The following is a 20,171-nucleotide window of genomic DNA, read 5'->3' on the forward strand; positions in this document are numbered from 1 at the left end:
AGGCCCAGGGTGACATCTAGCAAGTCCAGCTAAAAAATAAAAATGAGAACTAAAATTTGAGTGGGGATAACAGTGGCCACGATACAGGTTTGCATACCATCCTCTCAAATGCTGCCAATAGGATACCGCAGAGGCCCCGGGATGTCTCTGTAATTGGTCACAAAGGACTGTGACGTCCGACTTCCTCGCAGACTCTCCCCATTGCCTTGCTGGCCTGTCCATTCGCATGGAGCAAGCTGCCCTGGAGGCAGGGAAGGGAGGCGCTCAGGCCTGTGGCCCCAGGGAATCAATGCTACCCGTAGCTACCAAGTGAGCTCGGAAGTGGACCTGCTCCTAGCTGAGCCTCCAGACAGGACCACCAGCGCCTGGGCTGACGTCCTGGTTGCACCGAGAGAGACTGCGGTGCAGATGTCCTTGATAAGTAGTGCCCAGACTCCTGAGCCCTGAAAGCTGTGTACTGTTTGTGTGGTATATCCATACGACACACCCCTGCTCAGCAGTCGAAGGCTGATGTATGCAGCAATGCTAAGTGAAGGACGCCAGGCACAAAATATTCACATCATGTGATTCCACTGATAAGGATTTCTAGAAGTTACAGTGTAGAGAAAAAGCAAATCGGTGGTTTTGTCTGGCAGTGGGGGTGGGGCTTATAGGGGATGCATGGAAGGGACTCTAGGGGAGTAACTATAATGTTCTAGAACTGGATTTGTGGGTGCCTGACTCTGGATATTAACCAAAAATTTTTCAAAATACTGTTACTGTGCATAAATTGAATGTATGTAAATCAGATGTCAATACAGCTGTAAAAAATGTGTATGTCTAAGGAAATACAGTTTTAATCTCCACTTGCTGCCCTTCTCAGTGCTGTAATATTTACAGATACGAAGGCTTTATCTTTTACCCAATGTATGTCCTCCTGTGGTCTATGGAAGCACCTCATTTCCTGGACAGCCTCCCAGCACGCTCCACAGCTGCTCCTGTGCCTCCTTCCTCGCCCTGGCCCTGCCCGTCGGGGACTCCCTTGTGGCGTTTTGGGCACACAGCCGTCATTACTGGAGGCTGGATAGACTTCCTGGTGTCATGGGTGCCTCCGTGGATACTTTCCACTTCTCTACTTCTGTCTTGTTCTTTTCCGTGACCTCGTTTATCAGAAACGATTGGCGCATCTAATGCTTCCTAAGCCAGCTCTTCGCTTGCATGCATGGCGCCTGAGATGCAGTTGATCATTTCTGCTGCTGTGACAGAGGGAGAGATGTATGGATGTGTTTTTTTCCTGTCAGATGCATTTGTATCTCAACAGTTCATTTTTAAATGTGAAATCCAGGCAAAGCTTTGTTCTCACTGGTTTTCTTTCTTTCCTTCTGGGACCACCATGGAATGATCTGAGGACTGAGGTCAGTGTGTCTCCTGGGTGTTCTGTCCTGCCAGTAAACTCAGAGGGCTTGCAGATAAACATCACATAATATATGTACTCCCTCTGCTTATGTTCAGACCTCTCCCAACTAAATTCAATTTATTCTAGTACTTATTTTTGGTCTATGTCTCACTGTGTTTTCCTTTAAAATATCCTTCTTAGGTTTTTAATGCCACGGGCACTTTTTAAGGGCAATAAAATGGCCAGTAAGAAAGCTCTCTGCTACATTATTTTGAAGTCTCCCTCACACATATTGTTTAAACACTCATCTGAGCAAGACATTTGCTGGGTGGCTGAATAAAGTCTCCCAGGGAGGCCAGGGCAGTTCAGGCCCTGCTGCAGAGCCTGGCCTGTGGCATGGCAGAGGCCCAGCTGCAGGTGTGTGGCGGGACCCTGGAATGGGATCGGGGCACCTGCTCTCACCCCGTTCCAACATTTGCTGGTCACATTCCCCCAGTAAAGTCCTAACCTCTGTGAGCTCTTCTGGTTTGCTCATCTATAAATTGGGGATGAATCTTGTTACTCTATCTTGCAAGGTTGTCTCAAGGATTGAGTGAGCTAAAATTTAATGAAGGTATTCTATAAACCATTGAAGTGAGTTTATTTAAGTATTCACATAAAAAACTTAAGCAGAATGTAATTAATTATTAGCCTGGAGAAGACTTGTTTTTGTTTTTTTTTGAGAGGGCATCTCTCATATTTATTGATCAAATGGTTGTTAACAACAATAAAATTCTGTATAGGGGACTCAATGCACAGTCATTAATCAACCCCAAGCCTATATCTCAACAGTCTCCAATCTTCTGAAGGATAACGAACAAGTTCTTACATGGTGAACAAGGTCTTACATAGTGAATAAGTTCTTACATGGTGAACAGTGCAAGGGCAGTCATCACAGAAACTTTCGGTTCTGATCACGCATCATGAACTATAAACAATCAAGTCAGATATGATTATTCGTTTGATTTTTATACTTGATTTATATGTGAATCCCACATTGGAGAAGACTTGTTTTTGAAATGTATTCACTAGTTTTAATGAAGTTAAAAGACTATTTTAAAAACCCAGCCAGTTATTACATAACATAGATGGGCTATGTAAATTTGTAAACAAAGTGAACACTAAGAGAAGATGGATACTTTCTTTAGGGGAAACAAAATAATATCTCGTTGCAAGCTTTCTCCTACACCCTGTGGGTTACTTTTTCAATAGCTTCTTTCTACACTGACTCTGCTTAGTTCCTTTCTTTAAGTTCTAGAAAATTTTGAAATGGTGATAATGCACAAACTTTTTGGCCTCTCTTGCAAACTGTTTCAGGTCACTGAAAATTGCCATCGGCACCTTTGGGGCCAGGCAAGGAGGTAGGAAGAGAGCGTGAGTTAGCCTGTCCTTCTCCCTGATGGCTGTTGTACCTTTTCCACTTTGAAAGATGTGCACCTAATTACACATGAGAGCAGTGGACAAAGGGAGCCCCCAAAGTCCTTGCCCACCACACAGACACACAGCCTGTGTGTGGCCAGAATTTCTTCAGAGGGACCCAGGAAATAACGAGTTCTCTTTGCAGAAGTCATAATAGTAACTTAAACGACTTGCCCAAGAAAGCTTTTTATACGTACTACTGTGGTTGAAGAATCTCCCAGAGTCATAACTATGGCACGCGGAAGCAAAAAATGATGCATTTTGGATATTAAAGTAATTGGAGATGCAAAAGCAGAGAGCCTACAATTAAAGAGAAGATAGTGAAAAATTTTTCCTTATTTGCTTTTTGGAGGAAAGCAGCTGCTTGATTCAAATGCCATTCTGAAGCAAAACTGTTTTCCCTAAGTAAGAGAGCATAATTCTGACCTCCTCCCTGCAGGCTCGTCCCGTGGATTACCCGAAGGACTGCCTTTCTCACCAAGTTCCCGTCTCGTTCCACAAACACTGGAACATCGACCCAGTAAAGGTGTATTTCACATGGCTGGCACCCAGCGAGGAAGACAAAGCCAGGCAGGAGGCGCAGAAAGGCTTTAAAGAAGAGTTGTGAAGCGTGGCGGACTGTGGGCCCGGTTCGGGCAGGACACGGAAGCAGAGCCGGCCTGTCCTGCTGGGTGCCAGGGGGCACTGGGATCTTCCTGACTTCAGGTGGAAATTATGTACATGGTATTTCTTGAGGAGGGACTATATGGAGTCACAGGAGAAACATTTTTTTTCTGAGGAAAATCACCTGCTTTGGCATTATGCAGTTATTGAAGTACATCCTGGTTACCGTGTATTTTTCAGGCTGTGATAAAGCAGCTTTATTACCCCCAGAGACAGTTAAGTGGTGCAGACGTCTCCTTCCTGTTTTCTCTCTTCATTATAGTGAAAGTTTCATATGGGGATGAGACTGGACAGACAGACGTCTATAGAAAGATGAGGGAAAGTCTGTTGACATGGATATTATGATGATGTGAATTTTTTAACCATATTATTGATGATAAAAAACTATTTCCTGATAACTCAGTAGGAATAATGCTATCTTAAGTGTCATTCATAAAACATCATAAAAGTCTAGATATGAAATCCCCTGTAGTCTGTAATTAGGGCTGTTCAGTTTTATCTGTTTGGGCCTCATAAAAAGAGAGTAAGAACTCTTCTGCAAGAGCTTTCTGTTTCTTTAGAGGTCCGTCTGTGTTGTATTTCCCTCTGAAGCCCGATCTTTATGGCCTGGTCCTAGCACGGGAGTGCACAGGACGCTGCCAGGAAATGGCCTTCTCAACAGTCAAAGACAATGTCGTTGTGTCTGAGTCAAGTCGGTGGGCTCTGTGTAAGTCTCAGGAAGTGAATTAAATTAATATATACCCGATGTTTTACTCCCACTTTTCCTTGAATGTTACTTAATGATTTTCTCTTGACTCAGAACAGACCCCCCACAGGGTACCCTGAAATCCTTGTGGAAGGCCGGCATGGTCACCTGGCATTTCCCAGGGTTCTTGAAGAATTAAATTTGAATGTAGTGTTTTGAAGCAGCTCTAATTTTCAAATCATATCTTTAATGTATAGTAATTTAACACATTCATTATTGATTTGTAAAAAGTTCTGTTAATGTTTTAATCATGTAATTCAGTGTTCTTAAAGGTATTTGCATAAAATTTGATTTTGGTATGTCTTAAACTAATTTTGGTATAGTAAAATACTTTCCTCATTTTTTAAATAAAAATTGCTATTCATTAGCTTTGCCTGTAATGCTTTTATAGCCAAGCCCAGGGTTTTGAAGCCATACCACCAAAAGTACCCATTAGTGTTTTTAGTAATGTATTTTCCTTGTAGCTGAGATTTGACTCATTTCCAAAATGATGAAATAGTATTTTTATCATGTTTCCAAGTTAGCAAATACCAGGACTGGTATGTTTTCAGTGGAACTGAATGCACTGGAGTCATTTTTGTGAAAGTGAATTTTGTGTCCCCTCCCAGGCGTGGACGGATCAGGCACCCCTTCATGTTGTCTACAGCAACACCCCGGAGGGCCTAGCTGCCTGACCCCAGCAGGAGTGGTCAGTTCCTGCGGCTCCTTCCTACCGAGGGTCACACTCAGAATACAGTGTAGTTGCTTGACGGCATCAAGGCAGCATCTGTACATTAGGACCCCCATGAAGCTTTCTTCTGTGTCACCATCAATCAGTGCCTTCTACTGATACTGGAGCATCTCCTCTGGTACTTTTAGGTGTTTTGTTAATTATGTTTACTTTTTGGAACTGTGTAAGCCTAATCACAAATAAAAGCTCTTTGCCTAAGTTTCTAATTTCTCAAATGTATTCATTAGTCCAACCTAGAGTGGGAGGGGTATGGGCAAGAGGAATCAATGAAAACAGAGAAAAAAGTTGGCAGCTCAGCAAATACAGTGTTGAGAGAGAAAAATTAATAAAAAGCTATCCTTTTAATTGAAAAATTCCATCAGACCGAAGATATATTTATACAAAGTCTATAAAACCATTATTGATTTTATTATATAACAAATTGGAGATGTTATTTTGGAACTATCTTAAGAACTAAGATTTGAATCTGATCTATCTTTCCAGGGCAGATATTGTCCTATTCATATTTCCTTGCTTTTTTAATTGGAATTTATTTCCGAACAGCTGTTTCTCTCCTAGGGAAATCAACATCAAGGAGTTATATGTGGAATGATTGGAAAACCATTTGTGCTTTTGGCTGCTTCTGCTGATAAAGCTAAAAGCAAGTTGTCTGACTATGTAGGATTTCTCTGTATTGCAGCTATGTAAGAAACCTAGACCAAACATAGCCTTTATGAAATATTTGGGGACATAAAACAATGGCATGCTAGGCTGCAAGTGATGAAAATATCAGTGCTCTGAGTTTCCTGATTATTGGATACCTTTAGTGCTTCTACATCCATATCCATTACAATGTTTATGTATTTTTCCTCAAAAATTAGTAATAGAGGAATGTTAGAGGAATAATTTTAGAATTTTAAAAATGTTTCTCTTGTCTTTTGAATACCTACAAACCAGATTCAAGAGTAACAGGTGCCTGCTTCAAAGATGATATGCACATGTTATTTAGAATGCTACGCCTGAGATGTCTATCAGGGATAGTCATGTACTTTATGAGGTGCTTTTTAAAAAAATTCTCTCTTTAATCACCACCTCTGAAGCTTCCATATGACCTTCTATAACCCCCACTTCCATCACAGCCTCAAATCTCTCCTCTGCGACGCCCTGTCCTTCCTTGGACACCCCCGTCCTTTCCCATCACCCTCCCCCACCTCTCCCCAGCTCACAAGTCACCACTTTTCCTTCCCACTGCTTCCCTGGCTGCCACCGCCACTATCAAGTGCATGCGCATCTCCACAGATGGTCAATCAGATGGATCGAGAGTCAGGTATGCTTCCGACTAACTTTGTTAATGGTGCATGGAACCTTCTGGCTAGTGCCACTACCCGTTCTAGGGACGTCATGAGGAGCACCCAGATGGGCCAGCAAAATAACTGTCTCTGTTGGAGAAGCTCAGGCCGGTGAATCTTCCCACGTCATTGTTTTTACCTTTGCTATAGTCCAAAGGACTGTACTGTCACACCAAATTATTTCATCAGTACCTGAAAATGGTGTTCATTTTCTTAAAAAGAGAGGATCATTGGTTTCTTCTACTTGTTACACTTATTTTGGATTTAGATACACTGTTTTGCAACTGTTTTTCTAAATAGCATTCCCGGACTTTTGAGAGGACTCTTTACCTTTGGTTCCATGTGGGTTAGCATGAGAGGAATGTCAGAAGTGAGTGATTCTGGTACACTATACGTATCACAGAGAGCTGGAATATTTTGTTGCAGTTCATTGTTTTTATCAGATTGAGAATTTTTGTTTATTCCATAACATCGGCAAGAGTTAAAATTTTGTTCTTAAAAACAATGTAAGTGTGAAACATTACCCTTTTAGAAAATGGTCCTTAATATCCTGAATATGAGAGCAGAATGTGGACACACTCAGAGCTTTCTGTATCATCTCCTCCAGCTGACCTGACCTCTTCATCCACCTCACACAACAGAGTTTTTGGCAGTGTGTGCAAATCAAGGGGTTGTGTCCTTTAACACCCAGGGACAGTCTCCCTCTGTTACTCTGGCAAGGCTTTGCTCCTTGACTACAGTCCCTACATGCCGGCCCCTCTAGCATGTGCAGCAGGACCCTGACCTCACGGCTCGGCACCCAGTTCTACCATCTTGCAGTCCTTCTGAGGGAACATTTTTCATGAAACGGGTATGGTATGGGTCACTCAGGGAAGGGAGTTCCAGCACCAAAGAAGGACCACCACAAGCATCCTCATATCCTTCTAGCAGAGTACACACAGCTGGAGTTCAAACTGCATTAAGGTCTCTGGATATTCTTTTCCCGGGCACTGGCCCTGCTCTGGTGTAAGATGCATTTATGCTAATCCATGTGGGGCCTGAGTCCAAGTGAAAAACTGGAAAGTTTCAAAGTAGGAAGTTAATAACTGTTAGATTTCTATGAGGATATGCAGGGGGTATAACAAGTGATGCATATAAATGTTTCAAAATGAAGGACAGAGAACATGAAGTGACTTGCAAAAAAATAAATCAGAATTCATACTTTTTTGATCTAGGAGAATGAAATGTAATTATTTTAATTTCACGTCTAAGAATCCAAAAGTGCAGGTAAAGTTCATTTTTAAAAAATGGTGTCCATGCCTGACATCCCAAAGAGGTGGTTTTATAGTCTGCCCCTGGGGCACGCCCTTCCCTGCTGTGTGTGACCCCCGCATGAAGGCGAGCCAGGGTCATCCGCAGATCTCGTAAAGCAAAAGCTCACTGCCTTTCTTCACCCGACTCTCTCACAGCCTCTCACTGCCTACCGGATGAAGTCCACACTCTCCCGACAGGTCTGCCTTTCACCGTCTGTCCCTGCTCCCTGCCCCCAGTCTGTGTCACACCAAGTGACCGAGATCTTGGACTCTCCCGACAGACCCCACTCACTCGAGGCACCAGGTCAGGGCTTTTTGCATACCATTCTCTGCTCCTCACTCCCTTCCACCACTTATTTTTCACTATACAACTTAGACATCCTTCAGGAAACCTTTCCTGACTTCCAGGGCGAGGTCATACACATTGTCTGCTATACTGCAGCCCGCTGTTATATGTATATGCAAGGGTGCAAGTCCCGAGGGGGCAAGGACTGTGTTTATGACTCATTAGATCCCAGTATCTGGCATGAAAATATTTGTTGAATGGGTAAACCATTAGATTCCATGTAGGAGAGCCATGTGGGTTCAGTGCCTCTTGTGGGTCTCCTGAGAACAAAAAAGGAGGAGGCCATGAGCGGGCAAGGCTGTGAGGCACGGTGGGGATGGGTCCGGTTGATGAGAGTCCCCGGCCTGGCGTGGCGAAGGAGCACTGACTAGTCACAGGCAGGGATGAGAGAGAGATCGGCGGGCCACTGGGCACCTCGGAGTGCCCAACAGACATCAAGTACCATGCTATGGGGGATGGAGGGATCGGGACTGGCATGGAGCCAGGTTCACAGCTTGGGGGCCTTCAGTGTTTGCATCTGGGGCACTGGAGGAGACCAGCAGTGAGGACAGGAGTCTCGGAGGCCTCTCCAGACACACATCCCCTAGGAAAACTGCACAAAGGAGAGTATGATTGACTCATTTCGTTTCCATTTGTGACTGGAAAACTAAGCAACTGGGCATCCCTTCAATGGGAAATGTATAGTGGGAAAGAAAGGGGACAGAAATTTACCCAAGTTTTGAAAACAAAATAAAGTTAGTGCTGAATGCTATCTGACTCCTAAGGAGACAAACAGCCACGGAAGGTGTTTGAAGACAATTCAGAGCATGATGTACCCTGTCTGGGGGGTGGGGGTGGGCACACCATACGGAAAGGGCCCTCGGCCTGGGCATAACTCCCAGGGCACTCAGAGAGCCCCTGTGTTGCCCGTATTCCCCTAGAGTGTCTCAGACTCTTGGAGAAGTCAGCACCCACAGTTCAGGGGCGACAATGACAACGTGAAAGTCTCACAGGGATAGGGGCGCTGGGGTGCCCCACATCATTCTGGCCATTCTACAGCTGCCGTCAGGCTAATTTATCTGTCATTAGCTAAACTCAATGAAGCAGAGGAAGAAAAAACATACAGTGGTTCAGGCAGGCAGTCCACACCACCCTTGAGGTCATCTAGACTCAAGCAACCATGGAAAAGAGGAGAAATTCTGACATGTTGTAAGGCAGAGCCTATGACTCCGTAGTGGTGGGCGTATCAGGCTCCTCTGAGAGCCTGGTGCCACTGCCCACGCCCTCCTGAAACCCTCTGTCATTCTGCTGAACCTGAAACGGTCATGTTTTAGTTCCTCTCCACCCCTCTGGCTGCTTCTCACCGACATGGGCTCTCTCCATACTCTGCACAGTGTCCACCCTCCCTACGTCTCTGTCCCCAGGCCACTCTATGATTGGCTCCTGGACAATCTCACACAAAGCATGACTTCAGCTACCATCTCTATGTTAACTCCCAAATATGTATTCCCTTCTAGATCTCTGTTCTGAATCCCAGGGCCACAGAACCATCCAACTGCACTTCCACAGGTGCTTCCCATGCAGCATCTCACTTCCTCTCACCACCCAGAAAGCAGCCCCCTCAGCCCCTGCCTTTTCTGCTCAAACAACTGAATGTCATCCCCATGCATTCGCTTGTCTGTAGCTGCTGGCTACAAGGTACCCTGCATCCTCCACCTTCCTCTGCCCTCTACTTAGTCAAGTATGAAACAGGAAGTTCTTTTGCTTTTACGCCCTAAACCTCTCTGAAATCTATCCCTTCTTCTCAACCTAGTTACCCCTACCTCCTGGGCTGGTAAAAGTCAGCCTCCTTTCTGGATGCCTACCTCTAATATCACATGCTCTGCACTATTTTTAATGCTGCTTTTGTGAATAAAGTGGCTTTCTAGTGAAGGGCAATGTTTCCCTGCTATAAACCTTGCTTGCATGACCACATATCCTCCCCTGACTACAATCGCCTGCTGCTCTCCCACTTGCAAGAGTACTCATCCAGTAATACTTCTCCTCTACTTCCCTTGGCATGGCCTGCACGTCTACATCAGACCTCATGAATTTGAATGTGAGCAACCATGACACTATTTTGAATACTGAACTCAACTTCACTCTTGAGAACACAGAGCTCATTCGTTCCCATGTTGGCATGTTCAGTCTAATCCAGGGATTTTTTTTCAGCTGCCCTCAAATGTTATCTTCTCAATCACTGTCAAGTTCAAACTGGATCACTGTGGGGTAAATGTACTATTACCCAGGATTTTTTTCTCTCCACCTTCACCTGCCTTCTTTTTGGAGGTAGTATCAAGGTCCTGAGGGAAGGGGGTTAAAGTAGTTTCTGGCATTGGAAAGGGGTATTTTATCTTTAGTGGGCATGGCTGCCTGTCCCTGCAGGATCTGCTGAGCATGGTTCAGTGACCTGCTGTGACGAGGGGGAATGTGTGCTCCAGCCCAGGGAAAATAAGCCAGGGAAACCTGGAAAGCAGAAACCAATCAGAGGGAAAAATAAATTGGGAGAAGGCCATTTATTGCTTAGAAGAACCCTGGCTCCATTTGTCTACTCACGCTTGTTTGTGTCTCTCCCCATCCTGGCTGGGAAGAAACAAAAACTAACTCTCTGTTGCAATGTCTGCTCCCCTCTTCCCCAGTCCCTTGTAAGCACCTATTGATATGGAGACAGACTACTTTTCTCCACCCCACGTAAACACCTATTGATATGGAGATGGTTAAGACCAGGTGAGAGATTCTGCAAATACTGAAATTTTACCCTCACCTGGGCATCAGGTTCTGAGGCTGTGATCCATCCTGGCATGGGTCTCCAGCCTCTGCTGACGACCAAAGTCCTGACCATTTTCCTCTGTAACTTTCTCTTCCAGACCTTAGGCCCCTTCTAGCCCACTCTTCCTCTCAGAATGCCGAAATCTGCTCCAAGATCTGGAAGCATTTACTTGACTTTCTGTGCAACCCATGGTGGGTGCCCTGTGAGGTTCTGCAGCTTGGCAACTGCTGTGGCTCCTCCCCCTTCTCCGCTCTCTGCGCAGAACCACACCAGTGTGGGATGAGCTCTCAGAATAATCAACCCTCAATAAACTTCACTTCTTTTCTACAGCCTTACAAATCTTTCACTTGAAGAGACGTCTTCAGCAGTGATAACCCAAGCTCAATGGTTAGACACTACTTTCTATACATTTAGGATGTGTGTGTCTAAATGGCTACACACGTCAGAATTAAGTCTTTGTAGCTGTCAGTCTGATTGGGCTATTTGAAAATCATCCCAGTCAAATCAGGGATTCTCATGCTTTTGGCTCAGGATCGTGGCTAAGTTCCAGGCACTTTACAAAAGGATCAGAAGGGCCACCAGTCCTCTCTGTCACCTCTCTGCTGTCCACTGTGCTGTCCACTATTGTATTGGACCCACAGCTGTTGGCCCACAGAGGGTGCTGCAGGGATGTTCTGCAGTCCCATTTCTGGCCCCCTTCCGGTTCCACTGATACACCATTTGTCAAGTGGAGAACAACAGACCACACAGTGGGTGTTGCAGGGATGTATCACAGTCCCATTTCTGGCCCCCTTTCGGTTCCACTGATACACCATTCCCCAAATGGAGAACAGACCACACAGAGGGTGCTGCAGGGATGTACCACAGTCCCATTTCTGGCCCCCTTCTGGTTCCATTGATACACCATTCCCCAAAGAGAACAACAGACCACACAGAGGGTGTTGCAGGGATGTTCCGCAGTCCCTTTTCTGGCCCCCTTTTGGTTCCACTGATACACCATGCCCCAAATGTGGAACAACCAACCAGTTTCAGATATGCAGCTATAAAGGAAGTTTTTGGAGGCCATCTAAGGCTCCATATTTCTGGACACTCCCTTTATGCATCTATGTTTTGGAGTATTGCCAATTGTCTGGATTGCCATGGGTAATAGGGCACAGGGTCCTTCTGCGTATGGTCTCCACAAGCCTCCCAGGGCTTGACCTAGAGAGTAGGTTGTCTTTCACAGACCCACCAACACCAACCTAAGAAAAAGGAAAGGTGTGCTCCCAGAAAAAGCCAGGTTGTTGAACTACATGTCTCCTAGATACCCCATCAGGCCCAAAGATCCCTGACCCTGAGATAACTGGCCCTTGTTCCTTTCGAGGGCTGAATCTGTAGGTCAGAGGAGGTGGAAATCTTAAGACTGGCCCAGTCAAACAGGAACACTGACAGTTTGAACAGAGACCTTGAAGGAGATCTGCAAAGAACAGATGAAGCAAATCAGGAACTTCTTCTCAAATCCACGAGAAAGAAGATGAAATACAGAGGTGAGTGCTGGGGTTTCTTGAGGGAAGTTCCCAGTCCAAGGGATGGGATAGAGGAGAAGAGACAAACCTCAATTTTCCTACCTGTATCTTATGTAACAGTTTCTTCTTCATTCTTTGGCAATTTCTGTGGCTCAAACCCTGAATTATAGCAAGTTTCAAAGAGATTCTTAAAAGATTGGATGATATTCACCTGAGCTGAAAGAACACTAGGGTGTTTGACTTGGGAATCAGGTCAAACTTTGAAGTGATTTTTTTTCCTGCCTTTGAAGTGATTATGACGGTTAGGACCCAGGCAAGATGGGTTTCTGACTTGAGAGCCATATTTATTGACACTGAAGTACCCTTAAAACTGACAGATGTGTTTTTCTCAGTTCTGAAGCAGTCTGTTCCTCACACCATGTGCTTGTGTCATTCAGGCTGGAAAGTGAGGTCACTCAGCCCCAAGACCTGACAGATGATGAGGAGTGGGAGCAGCAGAATAGCTCCACCGTGGGAAGGGAAAGAACGCTGCATGACCTGGAAGAAGACATAGCCAGACTTGTAAGCAGAAAGCTGGGAAGAGCCATCTGATAGGTTATTCCTCAGCTTGTCTCTCATCAGTCATCAGATAAACTAGTCTCCTCTTTTTTACATGCAAAGAATAGTCAAAAGACATGGTAAAATATTTGTTGAGGGCACAGTTTCTTTGGTAATATTTCATATTGGGAAGCCCTGCATGTGGGCATGTCTATCCTGGTGAGTTGGTGTAGATACGTATGTGGAAATCAAACCACAGGTCCTTTACCTGACAACACGCAGCGAGGTAGAGTCACTGCAGGAACAGAGCACCCGGTGAAAGGGAGAACAATCAGCTGAATAAAGATGGGTGGTCGCAGGGAGCTCCACACCTGTGCACTGCTTCTTTCTCTCAACAGGAAAGGAAAAATGAGACTCTGGTCCACGACACAAGAGAACTTCAGAAAAAGGTGGGATGGGCTCTAGTTTTCCCCAGGTTCCCCACTGCGGCTCCAGTTGTCAAAGGGACCAGGGAGGGAAAATGATCACAGAAAATCCCACATGTCAGAAAAGTCTGTGCAGGGGGCGGGTTCTACCCCTGCCCCCCTCTCCCGAGGTTGAGCCTCGTCCCTGAATGCCATGGACTTCCCCTGCGAGCATGAGGTGAAGGGAGTGGGGTTGACATTTGGGCCATTTGGTGATCCCGTGCGTTTTTTCATTCTATCACAAGAAAATGGAATCCACTGACACTTTGTCGGAAGGTGATAAGGTTAATTTTATTTTCAACAGAGACTTTTTCAATTACTTAAATCCCAAGGGCTTCCCTTTCCTTATCCAGGCATTCACTCCACCTCAACACTTGCTCAAAATACAGTGGGTTTCCTATGATCGCCCTACTTTCCGACCCACGCCTGCAGCCCTCTGCAGCCCGGAATGGCATAGGGTTCAGGGAAGTCCTCCTGCTTGGGCAGACTCCAGCTCTGCTGGCCAAGACTAGTGAGAAGAAGACGGAGGTAGAATAAAGATGCTTCCAAGGGCACCAAGTATCCATTAAGGGACCTTCTACTGGCAGCTTTATCAAGGCCATGTTATTGGCTCTACACACCAAACAGTGTGTTTGTCTTCTAGAATTTTTTATTTGATGTATTATTTTTATTTGAAATATGTACTTATTTAAAATCAACTGCTTACAAGGAAATCGCAAAAGGCCACCAAGTGTGAGCAAGGCCATCTACAGGGAGCACTGGAAGAGTCGAAGGTAAATGAAAAAGCAATCTTGAGTTGGTTTGGGTTACGTGACCAGGAAGCAAGCTTTTAAGTGGAAACAACTATCAAAACTGGGATAAATTTCTTTGTAGTTTTAGCCCATGTCAGACTTAAGCCTAGGCTACTGAGTACTGAATTCTTTTCTGCCCTTGGTAAGGAATTTCACTCTGAAGCCATACATTTTGTTTCTCTCCTTCAGGAAGAGCAGAACACAACTGCACAATGCATGTATAACACTGAAGTCCCTGCTTTCTATCCTGGTCCCGGCCCTTAGTGAGGTATATGAACTTGGCAATTTAATCAGCCCCTTTCAGCCTCAGTTTCATGATGCATCCTGACAGTATTTCTATGAAACCGGTGGAGGACAAATGATGTCAGCTATCGGGCATAAGCATGCATCCTCTGAAGAATGAGCACTAGGAAGGGGGGCCAGCATTACACAGAACACCAGGAGGCTTGGGAAAGCCCACCCTTTAGAGAGCCCAGTCACCCAGGGGAGTCCTAGAGTCAATGCCAGTGTTTGAACATTTGCTCCTCCATATACTGGGCACACATAATGATCACTTTTATAGGTCAATATAAATAAGGGCTCTTCCAAGGACCAAAGCCTTGAAATACAGTAAATGCTTAGGAAAAGCTTACTGGACTAAAGTTAAGTTATGTAAGGGTATGTTTTCTTGGCATTAAAACAACTGAAAATTGAGGAATGCAGACCACTGACCAGATATTCCGGCAATAACCAAGAACCAGAAAAGTTCAGAATTCTTAATACATATGATCTTGAATTTCAAGAGTTGAAAGCAATAGCTTAGAGGTTGAGGGATAATGTGTCCAGATGCAAAATTATTTTCCTATAGAACTACAGAAAGTGCTATGATACTTCTAAAGATTTGTGGAAACTGTGAAATCTATTAAAAATCAGGCAGGTGAGTTGCATTTCATTATTCCCCTAGACTACCTTCCTGTTAATTTAGCAAATGAGAAAACTAATGACCTCTTCAGTGAATTAAATATCTTGCTACTGTTACTGTATAATGTTTGGCATAGTCGAGACCAAGCCAAATCAAACAGACAGATGGAGTGATCACATCCAATCTCATTAGGGTACAATTAAAGGCATACAGAGATGGCCACGACACTCTACATATTAGAGCTGCTTTCCACCTAAAACAGAACTTATTTCCTAATATGTCAAACATTTAAAATGACTTGGTGGAGTGGGGATAAAGCTCAAGCCAAAAATATGGCAGTTGCATGTTTGCCCATAAAATCACTACAGAATTTGTAGTGTGCAACAGTTAAGAATTAAATTTCATTCTTCAGACAACCCAACGTATTCATTCATTCTTCAATGTGTTTGTGCAAACACGTATATATGAAGTCAAGTCTAAAGGAATATGTAGTGAGATAGGAGCAGGACCAGGAGGGAGCAAAATGTCAAAGAGACGAGAGCCTAGACGATTAAGAGATTTTCAGTGTAGCTGGAAAGCAGAGATGTGAGGTGACTGCAAGGTTAATAGGGGCAAAAGACAGAAAACTGGGGAGATGAGCTGTGGCCAATCCAGCAGGCTCTGTAAACCAAGATTAGGAATTTGGACTTCATCCTAAGAGCAATGGAAGACCTCTGCGGGATTTAAATAGGGAAGTGACATGATCAGATTTGCATTTTAGAGACAAACTTTGGCCTGCATTGTGGAGAACAGAGTGACTGTAAGAGACAGAGAATTAGGGAGAGTAGGTATGAGAGTTTTATGGGTAAAATGATAAGAAAACATATGCTATACTTCAATGTCCACATTTTTAGAAATCATATGCCAATAAGATAAAAAACTGAGATGGAATTTAAAATTGGAAGTCCTCTTGATAATTTTATCCACTGTAACTTGACTTCAGGATTAAAACCTGTTATGGACTATTTCTGCAATCCTGTCCAGTGTCTTCCCAGAACAGAAGAGACTTAAGATTTGATTATTATGTGCATGACTACCTCTTGAAGTGTTTTTGAATCAAATACGTTTTAATTATGCTAAGGATAATGAAAACTCATGTCTTTTGATATTTCTGGGAAACAAGTAATAACCCAAGAGCCAGGAATCTTCATAATCCCCAGATCTTGATGAGTGGTTGAGTTCATGGCTTATTTTTTCTTTGGAAAAACTTGTATTTCTCAGCAAACTGAACTTACCCTAACTAGGACAATTTTTTTTTTTCATCCTATCTTGAAAGATTGAGGAGTGCCAGGAAAGAACATGAGTAAAGATTACTCCAGTACAATGTTAATGATTTTTTAGAATTTTGTGGCTTGGGATTAAAGGTTTTCTTCGGTCAAGAAAAGTACAGCATTCATTTCAATGTAAGGGCAAACACTACATGTTTATATTCTGATGTACACTACTACCTATATTATGTAAAAATTTATATGTTCTGGGAATAGTTGGTAATAATGGCCTCAAATGCTATCGGTAGTTTCCTTAATTGTTTAAAAATCACTGGGCTTTCAATTCTTCAATTACCCATTATCCTTCTCATCTCTTATTCCTGAGGGAAACCACGGGGGAGAAAACTCTAGATTTTTTTCAAGGAGGTAGGTGAAGTAAGACTTCTAAGACATAGTTTGTCACTTAAAAGACATCCAGAAACAAAAAAGGTGAGTCTGAACTATCTCCTTTGTCAACCTTCTCAAAAACTACATTTTAAACTTCAAATAATATCATTTATCTAAAAGACTAACTACTAGACAGATTCTAAGTCTTGACTGCATTCTGTATAGATATAGCTTCAGGCCACTCATGTTTTTCTTTCATGACATTGTAGTCTAACCTCTGTGAGACAGATTGTCATCCTGAAAACAGTGTTCAGGAGATCTTGCTCTCCTTAGTATATGCCTGGAAAACTGGCTTCATTTGTCTCTTGCCTACGAGTTGAATGTGCATCAGCCCGTTGACTTGTCCCTGAAGGCAGTGAAGGCAGTGGAAAAGTGCTTGGTCAAGAGATGAATGTGGCAGGTCTAGAATCTAAGAGTGGCACATCACCAAAGGGGTGGTTGGTATGTTTTATTTTCCTATATTTTACTTCAACGTTTATTGAACAACTACATGTTTGTACTATGTCCAGCACCATGAGAAGTATAAAAGAAACGTTAAGAACTGTCCGTATTGCCCTAAAACTTTGAGCAGTTGGGAAGATGAGACACATTTCAAAGTTAAGTGAGAATAAACGGAGTAGGATTTGGGGAGCCTGGAGCAGGGAGGGCAGGTGCCTTTCGAGGAGGAGAGAGGTCGGAGGGGTAACAAGGCAATGCTGCCAAACCTGCGGTGGAGGCGTACCTTACAGGCAGAGGAGAGAGGGGGAACGGCGACGTTAGCAGAACTACAGAGGCATGGGAGTACCTAGCATGTGCAAGGACCTCTGAAGGAGCCCGGGAAACCAGGAGTGGGAGAGACTGACAGAGATTACACTGGAAAGCAGGGCTTGGGCCACACTGTGAAGAGTTGTCAATTTCGTGTCAAGGAGTTTACCGTGCTGAAAATGGGGCATCATCTCAGGTTTTAAGTGGGAGAGTGCTATTCAACCTCTTAAAATATACACTTCTGAACTGAAAACACTTTTTCATTTAACAATGAAAATGACCAAGAGAGACATGTCAAAATGCGGCTAGGCTGCTCTTGCCTCAGACTTCTCCTCACTACTGTCGTAGTGAGTAGTGCTGGCGGATGTGGCAGTAAAGGAAACGAATACGAAGAGGTGCCCTTCGCTCGCTAAAGCAAAGGAAGCCCATCTTTAGGGATGCTGAGAGCACTGGAAGCAAGCAGCCTGATGAGCCACACACGTCAGAACATACAAGGAAAAGTCAGCGTCAAGAGCCTGCTCAGGCCACACAAAGGCAGCAGGTATCGCGGGGCCGCGCACGGAGCTGAGGCCCTCGGCCTGAGCCACCTCAGCACCGCCTGCTGGGCTCTCTAGCACCCACTCCTGCCCTGCCAGGGTCTCCAGACATTCCCAGGGATTACTCTCTCCAGCTTTTCCCCATCCTCCCTGAAATCTGCATAAAAAACCAAGGTGAGAAACTCACTGACCTGCCCGCATTCACCCGCACGATCTGGGAGAACGGGCACCAGAAGCTGTGTGCTTTCCTGACATCCCAGCGCTTTTACCAGAGGAACGGGCTTCCACCCTACCCTGCAGCACCAGAAACCTGACTTTCCAAACTCTAGACGTGTCTATATAGACTTGGGGTGTCTATTTTTCCCTCTCAACTTCAACTGCCTTCTGGAGTTCTACATCTTGACTGTACCTTTTCAGAGGTGAAGTCACTTTTTCCTTTGAAGACCTTTTCCTGTGAAGACAGACTCCTTTTTATCTGGGTGCTGCTAGCTCTGTGAGGGGGACACCAGAGTAAGAGTCTAGACCAGGTAAGAAACCTGGTTACCGACAGGTTAGCTGTCAGGGTTCTGGGTGGCAAGTTAAGAAACAGGAACAAAGTGACCGGAGATGGGCAACGACGTCTGAGGACCAGTTCTGTGAAGGTCTGCATTAGCCACAGGAGCAAAATTGGCAAAATATACTTGCCCCGGCTACTCCGGCAAAGGGACGGCATGGAGGCTAGAGAGAGGCTTGCTGCCCATGGCTGCACAAAGAATGGATTGGTGCCCATGTTTGGACGAGTGCGGGAAACTGTACACCTCAAATTCCAAGCAGGAACTGAACTTGAATATTAAGATTTTAACCCCATCCCCATGTTTTATCCAACGGGGATCCTTTTGAGCTGATATTCAACTGCCGATCTGGATTTCTGATTCTCATAACATGGATCAGAAGCTGGATCCAAAAGAGGATGAAATTGCCAAAAAGAACAAAGAAACAGGCTCAGCAGGCCTGGGCTAGAGAGGGTGGGCAGCCCCCGGTGGCCACCCTGACGCGCACGGCACCGACTACAGGGAGGCGGCCTGCGCCCTAAGGTGGAAGGGCACCCGACTTCGAGGCACTTCTGCAAGCAGCTGCCTAAACAAAGTCCAGGTCTCAGCGAGGTGGACCAAAAAGAACAGCAGGCAGTGACGATCCCATCTGTGCAAGATGGACGCCCACGACACGAGGAAGAAGATCCATATTGGCCTGGAGAAGGGTTGGCATCGATCCCTCAGTGCGGAAGAATTCCAGATTCATACCATCACCCACATACACGCTGTCAGTCGGCAGCCAGTTCCATTTCCCACTGAGTACCGACTCTCCCCCGTTTGTAGTGACCCTGCTGTTACCCCTGCTTTAGCTTCCCACTTTTTTTGGGAGGGCAGGTGATTCTATTTTCCCTTCTTCACGATGGCTCTTCCAAAATGTTCCTCAGGATTCCTAAGTGTGCTTTCATTGGTAATCTGAATATACCCTTACTTCTAGGAGGGCACTTTTCCAAGTGCCTAAAAGGAGACATGGGACGTACCCCATACAAGCAGAGCCCACGTGCTCTACCACCCTCTGCCCCCCATCCACGCTCTGCCCCCCCTCACCCAGGCCACTCCCCGCCTGCCGCCCCTCTCCTCTGGATCACCACTCCGCTGGCTCTGAAGGGCTAAGGCAGGCCTCTTGGCCTGCACCCTCTCCTATCCGGAGCACACTCATCACCTGGGGAAGGGGAGGATACAGGGGCAGGTGGGTAGAAACGCTGGCCCAGGGAAACACAGGGCATCTCTGCATTCTGTCGAAGTGCATCGTCCTGCTCCATTAGCTCCAACTGGCTAAACTTCTTCATTCATAGGGATTTCCTCTCAGGGCTTCTATACTTCTTCCCTTCAAGCCTACTTTACTTTGGGGACAGAGTCTAGCAGAAATATGTACATATACGTTGATTTCAAATGTTCCTACAGAGTTTCTGCTCTGCCAGGTGCATCTAGAGTTATGCCTGGACACGGCTGTCAGTGACAGTTAAGAATGTTCCCAATGTTCTATGACAGTTGAGAGGCAGGTCTATCTGGGGCATTGCAACTGACCTCGAGGTCACAGGTACAGAGGTTCCTTGCCTCTGGCCTGGATAAAAATGCCTTTTTACATGCAAATAACAACCTTTGTATAGTTCTCATTTCAAAGGATATGTTCAGTCGTATTTAGTATATCGTTCTGCTATTTTCACATAAAATCCTAAGCTAAAGGATTCCACATATTTTTCTA

The 20,171-nt window shown here is 44.9% G+C and overlaps 1 protein-coding gene, 1 long non-coding RNA gene and 1 pseudogene across 6 annotated transcripts in view; 2 read left to right on the plus strand and 1 right to left on the minus strand.

Annotated features, from left to right (window-relative positions):
* B3GLCT (beta 3-glucosyltransferase) overlaps positions 1-5,169 on the plus strand; it is an 81,273-nt gene extending 76,104 nt beyond the window's left edge. For 3 of the 4 annotated variants that reach the window (XM_037003887.2, XM_073228916.1, XM_037003888.2), the window contains one exon: positions 3,273-5,169. In XM_037003887.2, the coding sequence (XP_036859782.1) occupies positions 3,273-3,440 (168 nt within the window). In that variant the 3' untranslated portion in view covers positions 3,441-5,169. The remainder of the gene's footprint in view (positions 1-3,272) is intronic. The other variant, XR_005057412.2, reaches the window with a different exon arrangement.
* Positions 1-20,171, minus strand: part of LOC140847761 (uncharacterized) — a 215,827-nt gene that overhangs the window by 74,844 nt on the left and 120,812 nt on the right. The window lies entirely within an intron of this gene.
* LOC140843674 (transmembrane and coiled-coil domain-containing protein 5A-like) lies at positions 8,051-14,076 on the plus strand (annotated as a pseudogene).

Source organism: Manis javanica, chromosome 1 (assembly GCF_040802235.1).
Source record: "Manis javanica isolate MJ-LG chromosome 1, MJ_LKY, whole genome shotgun sequence".
NCBI classification, from domain to species: domain Eukaryota; kingdom Metazoa; phylum Chordata; class Mammalia; order Pholidota; family Manidae; genus Manis; species Manis javanica.